Below are 23,630 nucleotides of genomic sequence, written 5' to 3'. Positions count from 1 at the left end.
TTTGGTGTGGAGAAGCTGTCACCTCTGTGTCACATCTGTTAGGGCTGCTGTCTTGATTGTTGAGGTGCTGCAACACTGCCTTGGTGCTATTCCCCTCCCTCTGCTAGGCCATGTTGGGACCACGGGGTCTCTGAGGCATGGCGGGACAGAAGCTGGCTGTGAATAGTTCCAGGCCCTGAATTGTGGCACACGTATCTCACCTGGGCCTTATGGAGACATGTTGTCTCTGTCCCTGTGCTGGATGTAGGGAACCTGTTGTAGTACATCAGATTTATTACAGGGATGGGGCTCATGGTGTGACAGGCCTACTAGTGCTTTGTGTGTAGGAATGTCAATGATGAATGCAGTTAACTCCAGAAATGAAAGAGCCTCTCCACTATGCCTCCCCCATCTCCCCCCCCCCCACCCTTCTCCTGTCCTGGTCACTTTCTCTACAGTACTGTACACATGGCTGACTATATGCTCTGGTGCTCATCAGAGAAGTGGGGAGAAACATATTTAATCTGATGAGATGAGCCGAAAACTCCCTCTTCTGAGTGCTTGTAAGAGCAGAAGTGTGTGTGTCCATTGCGTTTCTGTTTGTGTGTGTGTGTGCGCGCACATGTGTGTGGGGAGGAGTACTACTGTAAATGGGATTGCAAATGTTCCTTCCTCCTGGGCATTCCAGAGCTGAGCTCCATATTTGAGAAGAATGATGGATTGTTCACAGGCTTCGGGCTTTATTATTCCAGCGAGGCCGCCCCCCCCCCTAAAAGGAGAGAATTGCGTTCTGCTCAGTTCTCCCTGATCCACAGTTATTTATTAATATTACCCCCATGTATGAGTCAAGAGTTTGGTTTAATAAGACAATTTAATTGCAAGCCGAAATTGATTGAGCATGGCTTATTTTCCGAAAGGTCGTGGCAAATAAAACACTGGTTTATTTTGGCAAACGAGGACATAGATGAGAAGGCTATGTCCTGAATGTTTGTCATCTGTCCACGGACATCAATTATTAGTCAAGTTTTAGTGTATTCATCAAGGTTAATATATTTGGCTTTTCTTGTCATTTGACATGTTATTGAATGAATTCCATCGTAATGGGGTTGTTATATCTAGGTTTATTAAGACCTTATTACCCTGACATCATGGATAGAGCTGCAGTCTATTTAGCTTGAAATTGAATCACCACAGTACATTGGCCCATAAAGAGATACCATTACCCAGGATCCCCTCTGTTCCTGACTGTTGTGTTCTGTGATGAGATCAGAGGGCGGGGCAGCAGAGAGGACAGGATGTCTGACCTGAGAGGAATGTAAGTCTTCCTGCATGATCAGCCTGTGTCCTTCTTCCTGATATGGCGATACACCACCTTTGATCCTGCCTCTTGGACAGCCACAAAGCTGCAGAACACGCAAGGTCTGTGAACTTGTGGAGAAGCACTATACTAGAGCACAAATACTAGATGGTCTCTGACATGAGATCAAAGCTTCTCCTTTTCTCTCTCTCTCTCTCTCTCTCTCTCTCATTTTCTCTGAGATTCTGCTCATGTCTAAACTGCTGACAAAACCTTTATCATCCATAACTGCACCTTATTCTTCCTCCTGCAGTATTTGGGAGGAGTTGCCTGGAGGGGATCTTTAGGTGGGGTGTGGAGCTGTTTCTATTCAAATGTATTCAAAAGCATGATTCCATTAGATGTGAGTTTGCTCTGATATAAAGCACCACCTGAATGATGTAATTCCAATGATAGCGACACCAACACAGTAGTTATTACTTTTTATAGTTTTTTTTCTCTTTTTGACAGACATACTGTGAACAATAATGGTAAACAGAAAAACCTGAGTTATTGGATGGTATTGAATCCTTGCAGCTCCTAGGCTGTAGAGACTGATCTGGTCATATAGAAACCATAATGGCTACACAGCTCCTAGACATTGCTCAACATATTGACATTGTGTCAGCCTTTGTTACATTTTTTGTCAAGTTTTGTTACAGCACATCTCGATAAGGCTGACACAGTAGAGCTTTTGTGTGTGTGTGTGTGTGTGTGTGTGTGTGTGGGGGTGTATGTGTGTGTGTGTGTGTGTCTGTGTCTGTGTGTCTGTGTCTGTGTGTCTGTGTCTGTGTGTGTCTGTGTTTGTGTGTGTGTGTCAACAACAAATGATTTTCCACCACCCTTAATAGATTGCGGACAGACAGACACAGTGTGTGTGAGTGTGAGTGTGAGTGTGAGTGTGAGTGTGAGTGTGAGTGTGTGTGTGTGTGTGTGTGTATGTGTGTGTGTTACTTCCATGTTTGTCTGTGTATCTGTGAGTACAATCTTCAGTAGCTCTGCTGTTTCATGGTCCTCTCAGGCCGCTTGATGGCTTCATCTTGTCTTGCTGTGGCTGACTGCACTCGTCTGACTCCAGCAGCCTCCCGGTGCTCCCCCTCCCCTCCCCTCCCCTCCCCTCCCCTCCCCTCCCCTCCCTGATCTGAGCAAGAGGGGCTGCGGGTAGGATTAGAGAGAGGCCCGGCAGGGAGCTCTCAGCCCTCAGCCCTGGCTGTACACACTCCCTACTAGGCCTGCTTCTGGCCAGGGCAGAGCACCTTCTCAACTAGGGCTATCATTCCCTCTTTGTTTATGTTGAGTTTTGTAGAGATAGTAATGATAGTGATGTGAGAGGCTTTTAGATCATTTGTTGTTGGCCTGTATTTGTGTTGACTGATGGAAAACAAGGGCTCTGTATGTACCTTATCTCACATATTGTGATATTTTCTACTGCCTACTCTACAGATCATCTCATTCAGTGTTGAGTATGATCGGTATTCATGTTTATGGCTCTGGTAGATGTGACAATGTCATCTGTGTGGCCGTGGTGCCAGGGTGCCTGCTGGGGTGGGCGGTGGGGGGTGGAGTGGGCAGCAGTCTCAGGCAGGGATGGGGGAGTCACCTCATTACTCTGGCAAATGAAGCACCGACTGGAGCCCTCCCGATTGGCTGATGGGATAAGATCACGGCTAGATGTCACTTCTCCCAATTACACCCTGTAAATAGGCCGCAATCAAGATGGAGAGGCCCGTCGGAGCGTGAGAGAATTGAATTCTGGGGCATGGAATGAGCTTCCTTGTCTGTGACAGAGGCGACTGCCTAAGATTGAGGAGAGAGAAGGCGAGAGCCTTTAGTCTGGGCTCAGGGAGAAAACTACCGCTAGGCTTCTGTTCAGATCGGGTGTACAGAGACCACAGAGTCACACTATTAGTCCTTCCTTGGTCATTTTTTAAAACAGTTCACTGCAGACTATAAAGTACATACACATCATCATCATCGTCCTCTTCATCCTTCTCATCATCATCCTCATCCTCATCGTCTTGATCCTCATCACTATCATTCACCGTTCATGACCGTTATTCCTCAGCATTCAACCATTGCCGGTCATTACCATCATCATTTCTTCTTATTAGTGTATTGTCTATCATCAGTCCTCCTCTTCCTCCATGCAGATCCCAGGTCATCTCCATCCTCCAGGCCCCACTGTAGTTCACTTCTACCTCCCCACTTATCCCCCAGTGATCCAAGTTGTGCTCCATGCTCAGTGCTGAGGTAGATAGCCTTACGTGATCTCTTCCCCCCTGGCTATGGGGTGGGGGGGGCGGGGGTCAGGGAGGGATCATTAACCTGTGACTGTGTGGTGATGGAGTGTGACTAGTCTTATTAGGCTCATCTGGGCTGCTGAGTGAAGGCGGAAGGGAGAGGGGGGGGGAGCAGAACACCTCTGAACTCCTGCTGGCCCTGGACAGCTGTGAGCTGTGGTATCGATCTGATGATCACGGGGGGGGGGGCACTTGTTATTCAGTTTTCGTGTGTGTGTGTGTGTGTGTGTCGCTCACAACCAATCAAAGCTCAAGGAGAGCACAGCACTGTCAAATGCATGTAATCTGGTCATCTCTTCATAATGGGGGTTGAAGTTAGGTCTCTCTATGGTACATTTGCATATTCATGAGTTTCAGAGGCAGTTCATCAAAACATATTGAGGAAACACTCATTTTGAGGATGCACCATGTGCACAAAATGTTTAATGTTCATATATCAAATGTAGAGCATTCATAGGTGTACAGTATGATGCTTTTGCTGATGTTGTTCTTTTGATCCAGAACGTGATTGGTTTGCTAAATCCGCATCTTCTCTCCCAGGGGGAAATGGATGGTGGATAAGAGTATGAGTGAGTTCAGTGGAACAAAAGAGGAAATGGGCAGCAGGACAGAACATTGTGTGTTTGCTGGAAGTGTGATGGTTTGTTTTCAAGGGGGCTGAAGGGTACTTGTGTGAGCCAAGCTAGTGCAAGGGTCATGGCACTCCAGGCAGGCTCAGCTCCTCTGATGTGGGGTAGTGGGGGGGCTGCTTGCCAGGCCTGGTCCTTGTGCACATTTACATTTTACACTAATTGCTTTGAGCAGGTGCTGTTTTCCAGAGCGACTAACATTGACAGGAGCATTTGTGTATTCCCATCCATGGGAAGAAGACGTGTATCAGTAGCATAAGGTGCATTAGCAAACAACTCATCTGAACATGGTGACAGTGTTGAACAGTAAGTGCATTGATAGGAATAGTGATCAAAGGGAGACAAAGCGGTGAGGATGGTTCCGGGTTCAGAGCCAAAACACAGTCAGTCCTTCCCTCCTTTCTCCTGCAGCACCCTGTTTGCACAGCTCCAGGGGAGGTGACTCCTGATTGCTTTGGATGGCATTCAGGAAGTGAGTGTTCGGGGAGAGGACAGAGACTAGATCCATGGGATTAAACATTTCCCTGAAGTTGCAGGACTCTTCATTGATCCTGAAACTTCCCAACTTTTCTTTCGCCACAGCAAATCGCTGTCACTCGGTATTGATCCCAAGATAAGTGCCTCTGAAAGTCATTTCATTGTGATGGTCGGCAGGGGCCATAAAATAGCAATTTCTTTGATGAATTACATCAAATTGTCCTTTATAAATATTTATCAGTCGGCTAATTTTGTGCCAGTGAAGTAATGGAATTGCTGATGTGGACATCAGCCCTATGGCTCCCTCCTCTCCCTCAGGCCCCTCTCTCTGCACCACCGCCGACTGCAGCCGCTGGAACAATGACAAAGAGGGAGCGGGCGTGTTGATAAGTGTTTATCACACTGCAACCAAGAGCAAAGTTTCTACTATACAAGCTATTAACGTCAGGCTATAAAGAGGAGCTGAGATGGACACTCTGTATTATAGGCCCTGCTTGTACACTGTGGATATTTTACTGGGATTATGGATGGACCTCTTTTTTTCACTCTGTCATAGAAACACTTTGTTGTATCCAATGGGGCACACATGATAAGAGCATTTGGCAAGGTTCTGGGCTGTGTTTGGGATTGCCGTGACTCCCCACATGTTCATCTCAGCAACAGCATCAACATTCCCAGTCAGGGGAGTGATTTTGTTTTAGAGTGACAGCCTCCGTGAATAGGAAGAAAGCTCCTGAGCAGCCCTCTCATCCAGGCTTACTACCTCATTACTGTCCCTGGACCCCTCTCCTCTCAGGCCACTCTAATAAGCTGCTGGCTTGCCTCATACTTGGAACAGCGCAACCTGGTGGTTGAAAGGGTGTGAGTGTGACACTGCATTGAAATGTGCTGTGTCAGAACCAAGCATGGTCGTGACTTGGCTGTTGTATGCTCAGTCTCTCTCAGTGTCCTCCAAGTCCCCGCTCCCTGCCAGGGCGACAGTGCCAAAGCCCAGGGCTTCTATTTACTCTCCATGGGGCATGTTGGGACCTGCCAGTGCCACTGTGCCCAGTGCCCATCACTGCCTCAGTGTTTTAGAGCTGGAAGTCTGCAGAGTAGGGCTGGATGGGGGCAGCAGAGAGACAGGTTGATTCCTAATTGTAACCCTGTTAAAGACCCATTGCCTTGGTAGAGTCAGATGAATGTTCCAGTCAGGCTATGATAAATAACAGTTTGAGGTAAACCCAGCCTGTCAGACAATATCTCTATCAGAGGAGAACTTATAGATTGGCACTGAAATAGAACAATGAGGTACCAAGTCTGTAACCAGAGTTTCAGATTTACTCTTTGACTGACTGTGACGTTTTTAGCATTCTAAACACTGTTTGTGGCCCTGCATGGATAATTTGCAAAATTGCAGATAATTGAAGCTGACTTGGCCCCAGTGCTTATTTGAGAGCGTTATAAAGCCGAATGGACATGTGTAAGTCCTCATGCAGAATGCTTATCTTCTTAATGGGCTTAAGTAATTTTGTCTGGATAATAACCATTGTTAAAGTAACTCATTCAGCTAGGCTAACCAGACTTATTAGATTCTAGAGGTTCCTGTGTCGCTTCGCCTGACTCCGTCCCGTCAGTTTCACACGCTGAATGGGTTTTGACATAGCCTAAATGGAAATGACTATAATGTAAGGGCTCTATACTGCTTCATGGCTCATCTTCCTCATCAGCCAGGCTATTATTTACCATATACTCCTGTTATTTTCCTCCTCAAGCCACCTAATTCTAATTCTTTGCAGTTTTGAAAATGTGTGTAATTTATTTCGCCCCATGCCAGCCGATGTTAATTTGGAATTTGTCACAGCTAATTAGATTGGATTGCCAATAAAAGTGTTTAACCCTCCTTCAACAATGATTGCAATTATGTCCATTGATGATTAGTAAGAATGCCCCCACTCTGATGAGTAATCAGTCAGTCTGGTACTTGGTGTCCCACCTAGCTCTGAAACAAATACCACACGTGCACGCTCATTTAGTATTACCTCAGTTACACCACCTCTGGTTTCTCACTGTGGTTTTTGGGGGTTTGCTATTGTTTCCATTCCTTTACTGAGTCTTTCACAGACTATTTGAGATCAGTCAGTGTACACCTGAGCTTAATGATCAACACATTGTTTACAAAGGTCCATTGTGTCTCTGTTGAATAGTAGGATATATATATATAAGGAAAGCTGTCAAGGCACTGCATACAATATATGTGCTATAAATCTATTCTATTGTTTGTATTATTGCTACCATTGCCTTAGATAAGAATAACTGAACTTATTAAAGTCGCTTAATTTATAGGGCACTAGCAGAAAGAATGTGGTTACAAAGCCATACTATATATCCTACTAAGGTTTTTCCTGTTGGCATATAACCCCGGTTGTCTATCAGGTTCAATATTTACCCTGGGGCTGAGTAAATACCACCTGCTCTCCTAACTTGCATACCACACGATTTGTTTCACTGTGAGGTCACAGGTCAATCCGCCGGCCCATAGCAGGGGTTATGAAAGAGTTACTGTAATGTCTGAATGTGTGTGAGAGGGAGACAGCTAAACAAACTTTTGTAAAGTGCCTCTTACCTCAGACAGTGCTTCTGTTAACAGGAAGGGGATAAATTCCTCTGCCCCCTGTCATAATGTGCGTTAGACTACATTGTGAGTCAATGTGTATGAGCAGCTGATTGGCTGTTGCATGCCCAAATTTGGAGGCTCAGCCAATCAGGAGCAGCGGGTACCCTCCCTGTTGAGAGAACTCCATTCCAAAGTCCCCACCCATGTTCCACTGCCCCCAACAGCTCCAAGGCTGCCTCTCAGAGGACAGATGCGGTACTCTCTCCCGTCACAAACACAGTCCTGGACATCTGGGTTAGGATGATATGACTCAGAATAAGTAAGAATCTGACATCACATTATGTCAAACTAGGTGGGAAAGTACTGTCCAGGATTGGTGAGCTTTTAGGGAGTGTTAAAGAGTTGCCAGAGAAGGAGGCCAGGTCAAAATGAAGTGTTTTTTTTCCCAGCCTGTTGAGAGTACAGAGAGAGAGAGAGGTACTTCCTCATTTGCTGTGTAGCTGCTGAATATCCTCAGTTTGAGCAGTTTGAAATGGAGAGAGAGAGGAGGGGAGAGCGCATTCAGGAGAGAGAGAGGGGGAGTGAAATAGTGAGAGGGGAGGGAGGGAGAGCAAGTGAGAGGGAGAACAGTTAGAATAGAGGGAGGAGGATCTGATAAGCGCTGAGGCATTCCTCCTGATCTGGCTGTGAGAGTGGAGCAGAGATCTGTGATCTGCAGCTGGCTTTACTGAGCTCAGAGGGAAACTCCAGGAGACAGACACACCACTAGAGAGGGAAAGAGATAGAGTTCCCCTGCTTTCATCCCTTCGCTTATGCTCGCTGGGATGCCGGCTGCCATGAGATCTGTCCGCCCCCCTGCCACCTCCAAGAGGATCACTACAACCACTACCAGAAGCTGTCCAGTCAAACTGTAGGAGGAAGCAGATAATCTACTGTGACACACCAGCAAGGTGAGACTGCTCTGCTCCTTCACATACTGCAGAGAGAGGGAGAGGGAGAGAGGGGGGGAGGGAGAGGGAGGGAGAGAGAGAGAGAGAGAGAGAGAGAGAGCGAGTGTCCGGGGTGCACTGAAGCCACAGGAAGGGAGGCTGTGTGAGTGTTTGCAGCATGGCCACAGCCATGGTTCTAGTGTGGTGTGGTGTGAGGTGAGCCGGCCCCGGGACCATGCCCCCCTCTACCAGTCTCTGCCCCTCCGTGCTGCCAGCCAGGGCTTAGTCCCACCATTGGAGCAGGGATTACCCTGAGCCCGTTGTTTTGCTGTGAAATTTGGTACGGCATGCCAGGCCTGAACCTTGGACTCCCGAGCTTTACGTTTGTTCAATGCAGCATGAGAGAGGGGAGATGGTGGTGGGGACGTGGGACGGGGGGGTTAGAGTTGTGTAAACCCAGAGTGTAACTGTGTCTCAGTCTGGGCTCTTTCTCAGCTGAGAAAATAGCCCTGACGAAAAATGTATTAAAGAGGAGGAAAGCTTTTCTGCTGAAGTCAAAGCTAGGCTTGTATGCTATTCAGTTGGCTCAGTATGGTTCTATAGCTCTGCTGATACACATGGGTATAAGTATGTGGCAGTGGGCAGCACACATTTTAAACAGCAACCTCAGTGTCCGATATGGCACACTTCTCCCACTAAACATGACATTAAAATGGAACACTCCCATGCCCCCCCCCCCCCCAATTATTTTGCCTACCATCTCATCTACCCTGAAAAACATCCTCTTGAAAAAAGATTGTTGTATCAACAGACAATCCTCCCCTCTGTCTCTCTGGGGTTTAATCTTAGATAGTTTACACTGAGGTGAGAGCTTTATGTAAACACAGCCACAGTCTAAATGGGTGTTCTGAGGCACTGTTGCAGTAGAGCTGTCAGTCATGCTAGCTGCTCCTTATCAGGACTGATGGAAACATAAACTCCACTCACCCTGAGGTCAGTGTTTTGGTGAGAAGTATTCAGAAGTATGTGCTGTTGAATACAAAGTAATCTCCGAAAGCTGAATCTTTAGCAGTGATTGTCAGGCATGAAGTGTCTGTATAATTTTCCCACAACATTGCAACTTCAGTCATGTAATGTCAGCTGAGGCATTTCGTAAACGTGCATACTTAAGAACAAATCTGTTCCATCTAGTCAATAATATTGATCATAATTGTGACCGGAAGTCTAATTCTTAAAACACTATCCCTTGTTCATATCTCTTCATATCTCAATGTGTAAAAAATATATGATTACGAATATGATTACGAATACAATCCTGTGTTGATATTATTTCAGTCATGATAATGTTGATTTTCTTGTGAGGTTGTTGACATGGACTATAGCAGGAAGGATGTTGAGAATGTTCCCACCTCTGAGTACATGGTACCAAGGCTGATAACCCCTCAACCATGAGAGAGCTATGGAGAGAGGTACAGTTCACACACACATTCACACACACTCCTATAAAGGAGGAAACACAGACACATGCAGCAAACACGTAATCATAGCCATGGTTGCTGTCTAATGAGCATGTGACACACGCCTCTCCTCACAGTTAGTGTGTGTGTGTGTGTGTGTGTGTGTGCGCGCATGCATTAGTTCGTGTGTATGTGTGTGTATGTGTATGTGTGTGTTTGTGTGTTTGTGTGTATGTGTTTGTGTGTTTGTGTGTGTGTGTGTGTGTGTGTGTGTGTGTGTGTGTGTGTGTGTGTGTGTGTGTGTGTGTGTGAAACTGCGCTGCTATACCTGTGTGTGTATTAAGTGTGTGAGGATAAAACAAGGACTTTTCCTTGGTTGTGCCATAGCATAAACAAACAGGACTACTGTGCTGCACTGTTTGTTAACTAAGTGGGAATGCAGTGAATTCCATGACAAGTAGTTCAGAAGTAATGTCCCTGAAACAAAGGGCCCAAAGAATGCAGATTCCTAATGAACAGGACAGGGTAGTGCACTACTGTATGGTGCAGTTCAGCAAATTACACGCTGTTACTGGGAACAAAGCCCAGGTCAGAGCCCTGCATTGTGTGTGTGTGTGTGTGTGTGTGTGTGTGTGTGTGTGTTTTGCGTATATGTGTGTGTGTGTGACAGAATGAAAAAAACACAACCCTTGTTTAATACATCCTGTGAACTTTAAAAAAATGTCAACCCATAAATCTCTTCAACCAATTTGATTTGTTTCCTCTACTTTGCTGCATGACACTGCTCTGCCTCTCTCCCTGTGTGTGTTTGTGTGTGTGTGTGTGTGTGTGTGTGTGTGTGTGTGTGTGTGTGTGTGTGTGTGTGTGTGTCTGTGTGTGTGTGTGTGTGTGTGTGTGTGTGTGTGTGTGCGTGTGTGCGTGTGTGCGTGTGTGCGTGTGTGCGTGTGTGCGTGTGTGCGTGTGTGCGTGCGTGCGTGCGTGCGTGCGTGCGTGCGTGCGTGCGTGCGTGCGTGCGTGCGTGAGGAGTGGGATGGTTTCAGGAGACATTAGTACTTCATACTGTATCTGTCCAGTGCTCCCTCAGACAAATGGGCCTGTCTCCAGAAACCACGCTTGAGTAAGGAGCCCAGAGAAGGCCCTAGCTGGACACCAGCGATGAGACAGAGGAACCCTCAACATAGGACATTCATCTCTGACTGCCTGCTCAGATATATTCCTCTAGGCGAAGTTAACAGATGTTTTCTCATTGATAAAAAAATAAATCACTACATTTCTATGTATAGAGTAGGTGTTGTAGAGCTTACTGAAATCTAATTAATATATTGTTCGGGAATTTTAGAAGAAATGTATTTTTTTTTGTGGATTGTTTTGTTCACCTCTCACCATAGTTTTGTCATATAATTACAATTTGCATCATTCCCAGTGTTTACATAGATAATTACAGTAAAATTAACAATATTTCATAGTATTGTAACCCTCTCTCTCTCCCCCCAAAGCACCACACTAATGGGACAGTACAACAAAGATTGGAACATAATCAAAGCAAAAAGCAAAAATGTCCTTGTGTTTCATAGTCATTTCAGTCCTAATATGCTCAAGTGTATGAAAGCATGAACTATTGCATTAGAAGAGGTAAAGGCTGATTTATCTCATAATTCAATTAAGACATCAGCATTCATCTGTACTGAGAGACATATGTGCCTTTTACCTATTTTTGACACACTGATTGGTCCATCCATGGACCAATAAACTGTACTACATCATTTCCCTGCTAGTTTTGTGGTCTATATTGTATGACTCTGTTTCCACAGTGACTGGATTGGCGTAGTATTTCTCATTGCCTGTTGAATTTGACGGTGTAGTGTGAGAACAGGATGCCTTTGGTGGGTTATCATGGTCTATCTGGAGGGCAGAGCTAGCGCTAGCTAGCACAGCTAACCCATTTTGTTAGGCTCTGAGATGAAGCTCTGTACTGTAGTCCAGTGAAGTGAAGACTACACTTGCATACAATCGTAGAGAGTGAAAAACAACAGTCACATTGAGACAGCCTGAACCCAAAAGTACTAATGAACCCTAGAGTGGTTCAACACTAGGAGAGACTGTCAGTTAGTCTGGTTGAGAGGGTTTCCCCTACACAGCTCTGGGACCTGGGTAGTCCCTATATGGAGGCATTTAGTAGCTAGTCTGGTCCACTGCAGCTATACAACACCTTCATTGAAGCAGATATCTGCTCATGGATTTACTCTCACTTACTGTCATGGCGGTGGCTCTTCCAGCCACTCAAAAAGGTCTGTAAGAAATACAGAATTGATGGATGGTTTTGAGCAACCACATCATGGTGTTATTTTTCATTCTTCCCACCTCCAACACTGCCCCTTCTTATTTTTATCCAATGACAGTGAGATGCTTTAATACCCTAGTTAAAGCGATGAATGACCCCATGTAATTGAAATCAATAAAGCCTGGCGAGCTGGCAGGGGAGAGTGCTGAGCCCTACACTTTGTGCAAAATAGTATGAGCCCTTGCCTTGGCTGTGCTACCCACCTCACATTCTACACTTGGCTGGGAAAGTCATTGTAAGTGAAGAAACTTGGTGTATTCCTGTAGAATGCCCAACCAGCAGCTAGCAGGAGTACAGGGCACACTGAAGCCATGAGGCAGAAATATGATTAATGACTGGATACTAATTTTGTTTTCTGCTTCGGTGTTGTTTGACCCCCTTCCCCCCCCCCTCTCTCTCTTTCCCTCTCTTTATTTGACTCCTGCAGCCACAACCAGAGGACCACGTCGTTCCGACACCCCGTGACGGGACAGATATCCCCGGACAACACTGAATACACGCTCCAGGACAAGTGAGTGCACCTCATTTTTACCTGAAAGGTTTCTAATGCCAATGTCACATGTTTTTTCTATTTTTAGTTTTTCTTGTTGTTTGGTGTGTCTTCTGGTTTGGAGAAACCCCACCAAACAAGGTCAGGCTGTGAGGAGATGGAAATGGACTGTCATTGACTCAGATTAGAGTAGCAGATTCTGTTGGGCTTGTCTGAGGGATGATGGAGGGAAAACGAGCTGAAAGCGCCTGAGGAAAAGCTTTCTATTAACGCCAGTCAAGACATGAACAATAATCATGACAATTACACTGAAGGATGACGATACTCATATTAATGGGAGTGGATTTATTCATGACCGTCTTGAATTCATAACTGCTTGCACTTGCACATCGGCTAGCTGCACCAGTCCTGGCTTTTTTTTCTCTTTTTTATTTTTATTTTTTAAGTTATTACCTTCATTGAATGTATGGTAATGAGCCAAGTATGGTTCACATCTGCTTTTGACTGTGGGCAGCATGGCATGCTAGGAGAAGCCAATCTGTCTCAAACATCAGAGTCGTTAATGCTAATGATGGCTATTATTATTACTGCAGAGTTTTTAATCAGGGGGCAATATAGGCCCTTTTCTCCAGGTTATAGCTACAGTCATAAAGCTGATTGAATTGAACGCTCTGACTGGCATGGAGTTAACCTTGTGTGTTAGAGAGAGACCCAGGCGGTGTGGACGGTGGAGGTTGACAGGACCACAGGTTTTAGTGACTCAGTAAGAGCCGTGGTTTGACCCACATCTCAGGGGACTTCTCAGGGGACTTGTAGTAGAAGTGTACAGATTTTCAGTGACGCTTTTCTTGAACTAAGTCTTGTAGAGTGTGCTCAAATCTGTAGTAGGCTAAAACCTTGCATGCTGTTGTTGCATGCTCTCGCAATGTTATGCGTAATTTTAAACACACCATGACAGTTGACCCACTCTTCGAAATTTTTGCGCATGTCATGATAGTGTCAAGTCATTGGTCTTATTGAGAATGTTTACGACAGGTGTCATGTCATACAGTATTTGAGCTGATGTTATGTAGGCTTATGTAGGATGCAAAGCTCAAAGCGTTCCCAAGCGGATAGTGTATCTGAACTCCACTGTCGCCGTGATTGAAAGTTAGTTTGTGGGAGTGATGTGAGGCTCATTGTAATTCTAGTCTTCTCGACACCCCCCTTCCCTACTCCCCCTCCCCCTCTACCCTAACCCCCCTTCATCTCTCAGACGGTACTGTTGAGCCAGGGATTTGTTCATCATCAGGGGGTTTACAAGTTAGAGTGGCCCTGCCTTGCATATTCCCTAGGTGTAACGTAACAGCATTCTTTTACTCTGTAATACCAGACCAAAGCTCTGTAGACCCTGTATACTTAGAATAGCATCAGCCACATGCCAAATGCCACATGCCACATGCCCTTCCCACAAAAACGTGCAAGGAATCACATGTATTTAAATAGTTTAATTAAAGTCTTCTGTCCATTGTCCTAGTTTGCTGCTGATATATTTCGCATGAACGTTGGTACTGAAAACAATGTCATTATATAAGCCCCCCCCCCCCACACACACACACACACACATACACCTGGCTGTCGAGCCCAGATGTCTTCCCAGTAGATTGAAGTCATGCTGATATTACAGAGGTCATAGATGAGGAAATGCTGGGAGCGTATTGGAATATCACCGAAGCCTATCAAGTCAATCTCTCACAGGTAGCAGATAGGCAGCCCAATGCCCCTGCCATGGCCTGATTGATTCTGCTCATTAAGGACTCACACTGTGTGTGTGTGTGTGTGTGTGTGTGTGTGTGTGTGTATGTATGTGTGTGTGTGTGCGTGTGAGCTTGCATGCGTGTTGGAGGTGTGTGGAGTGGATACTTTCATTATACACACTTACCATAGAAAAGCATGAGGAGAAGACACTGAGATATAAGGGTTCACAGCCACGTGACCTCAACCAAAGCACCTTCAGTGTTACGTCATAGCCCCAAGGGACTATTAACTGCCTTGAGTAAGTGACGGCTGCTTTAGGTTGCTATTTTTTACTGCGGACCAACATATTTTAACTCTGTCTCCTTCTGCCTGTATCTCTCTATCCCTTCCTCCCCCCTCATACTCTAGTTTTGGAATTAGCCGAAGAGTGTAACAGCTGTGGTACTGTATCTAGGGTGCATTCTGGGATAATCATGTGTGCTATGCAGTGATGCCCTTGCCCTGCATAGCACAGGCAGACAGTGAGACAGGACTGTTGCTTGTAGTTGCCGTGGCAGCTCGGGTGTGGATTTCACCCTGCTGAGAGACCCAGATCTTGGTGGGGAAGTAGGCTTACTTGACTTTCTCTCTCTCTCTCTTTCTCACTCTCTCTCTCTCTCTCTCTCTCTCTCTCTCTCTCTCTCTCTCTCTCTCTCTCTCACTGACAGGACCATAACACAGCAACACTTTGTGGAACATACAATTGTGGAACATTCTCTGAGGATGGGAGAAATATTTCCCTCTTTTTCACGAGTTATGTTGCATTGATACTTTCACTTGTACAGTACTTCAAGTTGAAATAAGTGTATCACTTTCCTTTTCTCTGATGTCTGCTGTAAACACTGTACACTGACTAACTGCATCCAACTCAGCAGTGATGGAAAAAAAATGAATCATTCAGCATTAGTCCTATTGGACTAGACTAGAGGTGAGTGAACCTGAGGCGGAACGGTAATATTGATCAGAAGTGTCAAAAGCCTCCAGGGTCAAGATGAGGTAATCATTTGACCTGAGTACCTCCTACAGCCCTTCATTCTACACTGTCCTCCAAACAATGCCTGGCTCATGGGGACAACTATACATTCTTCATACAGGACAGAAAGTCACAACACGCTGAATCATGTAGTCCCCAGGGGAGATAACAGGGCGTACTATTTTGTTTAGAGTGATTTATCATGTTGCCCCTAAAGGAGAGTTAATGCCTTGCCAGAGCCTAACATTAAAAGCTTAGGTGTAGTTTATCTTTTGCATGAACAAATGTTTAGAAAATGATTAGTATGCTTATATTAAAGTGTGACCATAGCCCTGACAGAAATGGTTGACAGAGAGGACATGCTGATTTTTGTCTAAGTCACTTTTAGTTATTCGGATGGAGAAAAAAAAATAGCTATCCTCATGACAGTTGCTAATCAACTCATCCTTTTTGATGCATATGAAACACTCATGACAAAAATGTAATGATCTCTTTGAAAGAGAGAGGGAGATGTTGGAACTGAATGAAATAGAAGAAATTTGAATGAAGCCTTGTCCTCTGTGGCTATCACAGAGGAGTGGCCTGCAGATTGCTGTATTCACTGATTACCACACAGCTGTATTCCTGCCCTGTAGATGGGGGCTGAGGACTGGGGGCTGAGGCTGGGGGCTGAGGCTGGGGGCTGGGGGCTGGGGACTGAGGCTGGGGGCTGGGGGCTGGGGACTGGGGGCTGAGGGCTGGGGACTGAGGCTGGGGACTGGGGGCTGAGAGCTGAGGGCTAAGGGCTGGGGACTGAGGCTGGGGGCTGGGGGCTGAGGCTGGGGGCTGGGGGCTGAGGACTGGGGGCTGAGGCTGGGGGCTGAGGCTGGGGGCTGAGGGCTGGGGACTGAGGCTGGGGGCTGAGGGCTGGGGACTGAGGCTGGGGGCTGAGGACTGAGGGCTGAGGCTGGGGGCTGAGGCTGCAGTGCTTGCTGAAAAAAGGCTGTGGCCATCTCTCTCAGGTGGTAACCTAGTTGGCCTGGGGCCTGAACCTCTCCCTCTCTGATGTGAAATATCGCTCTTCTCCTCCCCTCTCCCCTGCACTGCATCCCACAGTAAATCTCCCAGGGAACAGTTCAAAAGACAGGCGAAGGTAAACAATATGAAATCTTCAAATAAAACAGGAATAGTGTCCCCTTGGTGCGGGGGGAAACGTGCTGTAAAAATGTTGGCCGGGCTCCAGCAGGTGGAGCAGGCTTGTAGTTTTGTTCCACAGTGGTCCCTCTGTCTCTCTCCCTCCCTCTTCCTTTGGCTGCTCTGCCATGGGTTTCTCCCTGTTTTTCTATCCTGCACAGGCCCCTCCTCACACACATCGCAACTCATCTAATTTTCCGAAGCTTCACAGGAACACAGCACACACTCCACAGGAAATAACACTAGTTGTAGACCCCTTTCATGTTCCAAGTGAACAATGCAGGCGTCTAGTGGCAGGAGTTTCAGAGAGGGAGGTCAGACTCTTTTCCTATTGTAACTACGCACTTGGACTAAGGAAGAGCTTTCTGTTTGGTGGACCCCTCAGAACTACAATATTCTAATGGAGGAACTGTATGTTTCAGCAATCTAATGCCATGATGGATAAGAGTAATGATGTGAAGGCATTTCACACTCGTTTCAGGCTTTTGTTGGGGCTGCTTTGAAGTTAAACTACAGCCTTTAAATGTCTCTAGATATCCCAGGCCTTGCGTGTCTCTAGATATCCCGTCTGTGGGTCTGTGAGTGATGGCCAGTGTGCATGGCTGTGTGTAGGCGGCTCTTTTATGGCTGTCTGGGTGTCACAGGGCTTTGAACCTCTGAGTGAAACTTCTTACACACACACGCAAAACCACCATTGACACAGAGTGTTTTTAAAGGTTGAGCAGTGCAGGCAGGCTGAATATCACCCCCTAAGGATTAACAGTGTTCTGGTGTACAATCTGTGGGGAGAACCACTAGTGACAGACCACTCTAGTACTATAAGTAGTTGTCACTATTACAGCAAACCCTAGAGGCACTGGTGTCAGGTATGTGTGTGTATGTGTGTGTGTATGACAAGGGGGGTTTCAATTAACTCCATCCTTAGCGTGTTGTATACTGGATAGCCTTGGCTAATTAATCATGAGTAATGAGTGCCATGTTGAAAGTTCAAATGTCTGTGTGAGGGTGTGTTGCAGGCTTGTCCTCAACTGAGTTTGACAGACAGGCTGGCCTGTCAGTCAGACAGCTTGGATTTCAGCAGCTAGCCACTCAGATCCCACAGACACCCCTTCTACTGAGCTCAGCACTCAAGTTATAGTGTGTGCTATCAATAAGGAAGCACTGCAAATATACCCAATATACCAAATATTTCAAATGTGTCTGACACACTGGTTGGATGCTTCTTCTTGTTCTTATGTGTCCATGAGAGTGGATGTTTACTTTCATTGGTTGAGTGTAATAATACCTATTATCCTTTCATAAAAATCAATCATAATTTTGCAGCTGTTGTTGATGGAATAACATCATATTTTTTGAAGGGCAACATCCAATCTGCATAGACAGAGCAGTTCCATGCTACATCCATAGGCGTCACCTACACTTGAATTAATTAATACAGATATAATCATTCAGTATGCAGGCCAACACCATGATTAAAAGGGCATTACATTCCTCTGATTCCCCTAGGGTGTGTTTGACTCTGCTTGTATTGTTCCAAAGTGACAGTTGGAGGTGACACACACTCCAGCCGTGGGCTAGTATCTGAGTTACTGTGAGGCACAGTGGGCCTCATGCAGCAACATTCTCTTAAATGTCTCTTATATTTTCTCTTAATTTTCTGTTAAGAGAAAAAATAAGAGAAGTCAACTCCAGATGCACCAAACGTTCTTAACCATCCAAATCTGCTCTTACCCAGGTGTGCTGAATGATGAATCCCACTTGATCATACATTGGAGGCACGTGGGCGTGGGTGTAATGCTTGTTATTAGCATAGGTAACGCCCCCAAAACACTATATAAGGGCAGGTGCTGTGCCGTGTGCAAATAAACGCATTGCCCAAGCCAAGCGCTCTATGATGACAACTGGAAGAGGACAGGAGGAAGTGGCGGTCTCGCAAGTAGACCTAAGAATTCAAGAAATAATTGGAGAGGCGGCACTGACAGGTGTCCAGTCAGACGCTCCACTTGACAGCGATGCTGTCAATTGATTATATGATATTCATGCATTTTTTTATGTTCCTCAAATGTAAAACTTATGTTTCCTTGCGTTGGACAAACAATTTGTGGGCTGTGAAAACGAGATGTTTTTTTCTTATCTTGGTAAGAGTGCTCATAAATTTTCTCTTAATTTTCTCTTAGAAGAGCAAAAATAAGAAAAGATTGGTGAATTCCAGAAATCAATGGGTACTTACAAAATAAGAACAAATCGTGGATACGAACAAAAATAAGAAGACATTTGTTTGCATATCGCTTCCTGCATGAGTCCCAATGTGTTTCTCTGGCGGGAGGTACCACTCATGGCTCAATAGTAAGGCTGTATGAGTTGTTTGGTGCATGGTTGCAGATACTGTAGGTGGTTGTAGTTTAGTTCCCCCTCTGGGTCTAGAGGGTTTCCTAGGGTTGCTCATGACATTTCTTGAAGCAGGCCCTGTCTCTGCCACAGTATATCCCATATCGTCATTCTAGTGTGACGCCGCTTTGCCTGAACTACTGTCAGTGTGCACAGAGTTGTGCTATCTGTCGTAAAACAATGATATAGACCCCTCACTTGTGTACCTAAATACATGGCAGGTTATATTGACATGGTAACCTCATCTAGAATCATGCCCAGATAGATACAATACGTTTCAGTAAAGCAGTGTGCTTACTGCTGTGTAAGGCATGACAAGGACATTTTGACACAAACAGACCAATCTGTTCTTGACTTGATCAGTCTCCCCAGTGTGAGTACTACTGAGCGTTTTGTCAGACATTCAGGTGTTCATTCATTATTAAAGGAGTGTTGAACACAAGCTTTTAGTCTCTAAATCTTGTGATTGAATAGTGTGATGAGTAGTTTGTCTTAGTTGAGGAATTGGGAGTAGCCGAGCTACACCTCAGTCATTTATTTGTGATTAAGTCATTATTTGTTTATCCTGTTTTCCTGGAATAATATGGTTGGAGGGCACATTCAGTCAGTTGCTCATTCTTCCATAGAAAAGCTAGAGAGACAACTCTCCTTAATGAATAGCTTGTTCAGCTGAAACCAGTTCTAATAGCAAAGGCGTACAGCCCTTCCTGTACAGTAGAAACATGGAGTTTCCCTTCTCAGTAGTTTCCAATAGCTATGCCTGGTGTGTGTTGCTGTCTAACCTGCTAATGAGCATTCTGTAACTGCCTCAGATTCCTGCTTATCCTCCTAGAGCAACCACCTACAGTAGATGCCCTTGAACTGTAATGGAATGTGCCAACTCTACAAGGGGTACTTGAGGCCAGACCTTGGAAGTGCCTGGTTAAATCAGAGAACCTCTACGGAGAGAGTGCTGATAGATTATTAGTGGCCTGGAAACTTTTTTTTTTTACACACTACTTTTCCTGGATCCATAACAATGTGATGATGTCATGAGGAAATGTGGGGGGGTAATGTGGAAAGCATGAGTGCTCTCTGAAGGGGGTGTTATCTGATTGATGTTACTATTATGCCGTTGTTGTCTGGAGGTCAGCACATACACGTGTGTGTGTGTGTGTGTGTGTGTGTGTGTGTGAGAGAGAGAGAGAGAGAGAGAGAGAGAGAGAGAGAGAGAGGTTCCAACTGTTTTGATAGAAAGGTGGCAGAATGCTAAGTCTTTAAAGTTTGCCACAGCTTGAGGCATGTAAACTAACTAGGACACAAGTCAGGACACAAGATAAATGCTACCCATAATGATTGGGAACGAACACATCTCGTCTTAAAACTAAGCCTTTTTTGAGTATTAGAGTAGAAACGCCCACGAGTGATCTATCCATGCCAACCTTGGCAGAGTCTCAAGATAACATGACTGTATGTGTGTATACCACTTAAGTGTTACCTGAGTGGCTGTAGAAAAGGTTCCTGCTGTTTGGCTGTGACAAGCCGTGTGACAGGATGTTGTCATATCCTCCCTTTCCGAAAGCTCAGCACAGGACTTTATCCTGGCTCTCTGTTCAGTAGAGTCACTACAGAGGCATTGTGGAACACAATCTCCATGTCATTGATTTCCTGCTGTACTGCTCCCGCCCCTACAGGACAGAATCCCGCATGTCCAAGCCTCCGTCCAATCAGAGACCTCCCAGCATGGTCAGCGAGGCCTCCACCGCTGTGACCTCATCCACAGTGGATGCCACTTCTGGGTCAAAGGTGAGAGAACAAAACATTCCCTCTCTCTCTCTCTCTCTCTCTCTGTCTCTCTTTTTCCCTCAGTAAGATCCATAAGTTCCAACACAACATTTAAATTGGTATTGTATTTTTAAGGGTTATGAGGGAGTGTTAATGCTTGTGCTGGCAAATCGGATTCATCTCCAACTGAACACTCTCTCTCATGTTGACTAATGGCCAGAAACAATAATAGGTTAGTGATTTCTCAAGGCTAAAGAAACTCAATCTCCACAGTGGTTGGACATGGGGTTCAGTGTATCTATCAGATTAGTTTAATGGGTCTGATAGAGGTCCTGATTTATAAGACGGAACCGTGGGTTAAGGTTGAAGGTTATGGGTTTACCATTGACACTGTGCAGCTGAGGACCTGATATCCCGTTATCAGAATGTAGAGGGTTCACATAGACCCATATAGATCTCCCCATGTTTCAGGAGAGCACTCTGAGTGGGTTTCTCCCAGATCCTGTGGTCTCTCCTCTCTTCTTCCCTGCCCCTGGCACCGTCATCCCTCAGGTATCTCTAGGACACTAACGATAAGCACATGACACCTGACCCATCTGTGAAGTGATTTAATGTCCCTTCACTGACCCCCCCCTGGCCCTGACTCCAGATGCCTGTCCCCAGACCCAGACCACCCCAGACCCATCCATTGACTTCACTGACCCCCCCCTGGCCCTGACTCCAGATGCCTGTCTCCAGACCCAGACCACCCCAGACCCATCCATTGACTTCACTGACCACCCCCTGGCCCTGACTCCAGATGCCTGTCCCCAGACCCAGACCACCCCAGACCCATCCATTGACTTCACTGACCCCCCCCTGGCCCTGACTCCAGATGCCTGTCCCCAGACCCAGACCACCCCAGACCCATCCATTGACTTCACTGACCCCCCCCTGGCCCTGACTCCAGATGCCTGTCCCCAGACCCAGACCACCCCAGACCCATCCATTGACTTCACTGACCCCCCCCTGGCCCTGACTCCAGATGCCTGTCCCCAGACCCAGACCACCCCAGACCCATCCATTGACTTCACTGACCCCCCCCTGGCCCTGACTCCAGATGCCTGTCCCCAGACCCAGACCACCCCAGACCCAGACCACCCCAGACCCAGACCACCCCAGACCCAGACCACCCCAGACCCAGACCACCCCAGACCCAGACCACCCCAGACCCAGACCACCCCAGACCCAGACCACCCCAGACCCAGACCACCCCAGACCCAGACCACCCCAGACCCAGACCACCCCAGACCACCCCAGACCACCCCAGACCACCCCAGACCCAGACCACCCCAGACCCAGACCACCCCAGACCCAGACCACCCCAGACCACCCCAGACCCAGACCACCCCAGACCCAGACCACCCCAGACCACCCCAGACCCAGACCACCCCAGACCACCCCAGACCCAGACCACCCCAGACCACCCCAGACCACCCCAGACCCAGACCACCCCAGACCCAGACCACCCCAGACCACCCCAGACCCAGACCACCCCAGACCCAGACCACCCCAGACCACCCCAGACCCAGACCACCCCAGACCACCCCAGACCCAGACCACCCCAGACCACCCCAGACCACCCCAGACCCAGACCACCCCAGACCCAGACCACCCCAGACCACCCCAGACCCATCCATTGACTTCGGCTGAGACTTTCACGACTAGGCATGTAAGCACTCTTACTGTGTGGTGCCTCTGTCTCTGTAACTGCCCATGTATTACCTGCTGTATGGAATCTGTAAAAAGTCCCAGTTATTTTAAGCAGAGTGGCAGCACATGACTGAAAACCAGTTGCTCATAGTCAATGACAACAAATGTTAAAGTGGAGTGTAAAGTTGCCTTAGAATTCACTGGCTCCAGTATGACTTGTTAATTCTTTCAGAAAAATACTTACAAAATAAATACAGTTCACAATATGGTGACTATTATGCCTAGAGAGGCTTTTATACATCTGCAAAACATTAAACTGTTGAGTATAATGGGAATTTGAAGGGAGTCCTCTTGACAGCCATCATAGAACCTGACCAACACTCAGAATTCCTAGTTTCACTACAGTTAGTAGTTTCAGTAATTAGTGTATGCATTGCTGCCAGCTGTGGAGGAGGAATTGGCATACGCACACACACACAGACGTCGCAATGGAAACCTCATTGATCCAGATGCAACAGAACTGTTGCTAGGATGCAATCTAATTTGGCTCAGTCAAGCATTCATCTGCAATCATTAGTGAGATACAGAGGAGAGACAAACCCAGTGAAGCTTGAAAGTATATGCCATTGTGCCTCATCAAATCTAAATCTGTATTCATTCCCTGGGCATTTTCTTTGTTAGTCAGTGTTTGTTATGTGTTGATACTCAGATGTTCATCTGAAAGAGATTGGAGTGAAATCATATGATATCAGTATTGTTAGACGATCTACAGTAAGCAAACAGATCAATCTTTGCAAATGAGGCACTTGAGATACAATACGCGATACAATATGTTTTCAAAAGAAACTAACATTATACATTCTCACCATATAAATCTGACTTGATTTGATTCAATCTGGTATCAAAACTAGCTTGAACTGCAAAGAAGAAACTGAATTGTGTGCTCTATGGACACCCTGTATTCTTACTTGACATCCTTTTGGCCTACTTATTCTGCTCTGCATTACTATTATTATTTGCCTAGCCCCCATGCCGCGGGTGTGTGTAAAACCCCTTTCCCCTTCATTTTCATCCACCTCCTCGCCACTGAGCCCCTTGGAGCTAATAGCAGATGTTGTTTGTTAAGCAGCAGATAAAGAAAACAGCCTCCTCATAATCAACATGTTTGTTTGTTTATTCTGCCAGCCGCAGGGCACCAGGAGCGCTGGCAAGGTGCACAGCTTTGGCAAGCGGGACCATGCCATCAAGAGGAACCCCAACATCCCAGTGGTGGTGAGGGGCTGGCTATACAAACAGGTGAGCTCCTTCCTGGCCTGCGTATCTCAGGCTA

General features: G+C 46.3%; 1 protein-coding gene across 1 annotated transcript in view; it reads left to right on the top strand.

Moving 5' to 3' along the window:
* Positions 1–23,630, top strand: part of plekha7b (pleckstrin homology domain containing, family A member 7b) — a gene marked incomplete at its 3' end in the record, with an annotated part of 70,940 nt that overhangs the window by 20,660 nt on the left and 26,650 nt on the right. Inside the window, exons 4-6 of the mRNA XM_083697315.1 lie at positions 12,472–12,555; positions 20,518–20,629; positions 23,486–23,596. Coding sequence (XP_083553441.1) covers positions 12,472–12,555; positions 20,518–20,629; positions 23,486–23,596 — 307 coding nt within the window. The remainder of the gene's footprint in view (positions 1–12,471; positions 12,556–20,517; positions 20,630–23,485; positions 23,597–23,630) is intronic.

The sequence above is a fragment of the Argentina silus genome (assembly GCF_951799395.1).
Source record: "Argentina silus genome assembly, chromosome: 2".
Classification (NCBI taxonomy): domain Eukaryota; kingdom Metazoa; phylum Chordata; class Actinopteri; order Argentiniformes; family Argentinidae; genus Argentina; species Argentina silus.
The sequence above is the reverse complement of the archived record's forward strand: the minus strand, read 5'-3'. Positions and strand labels throughout refer to the sequence as shown.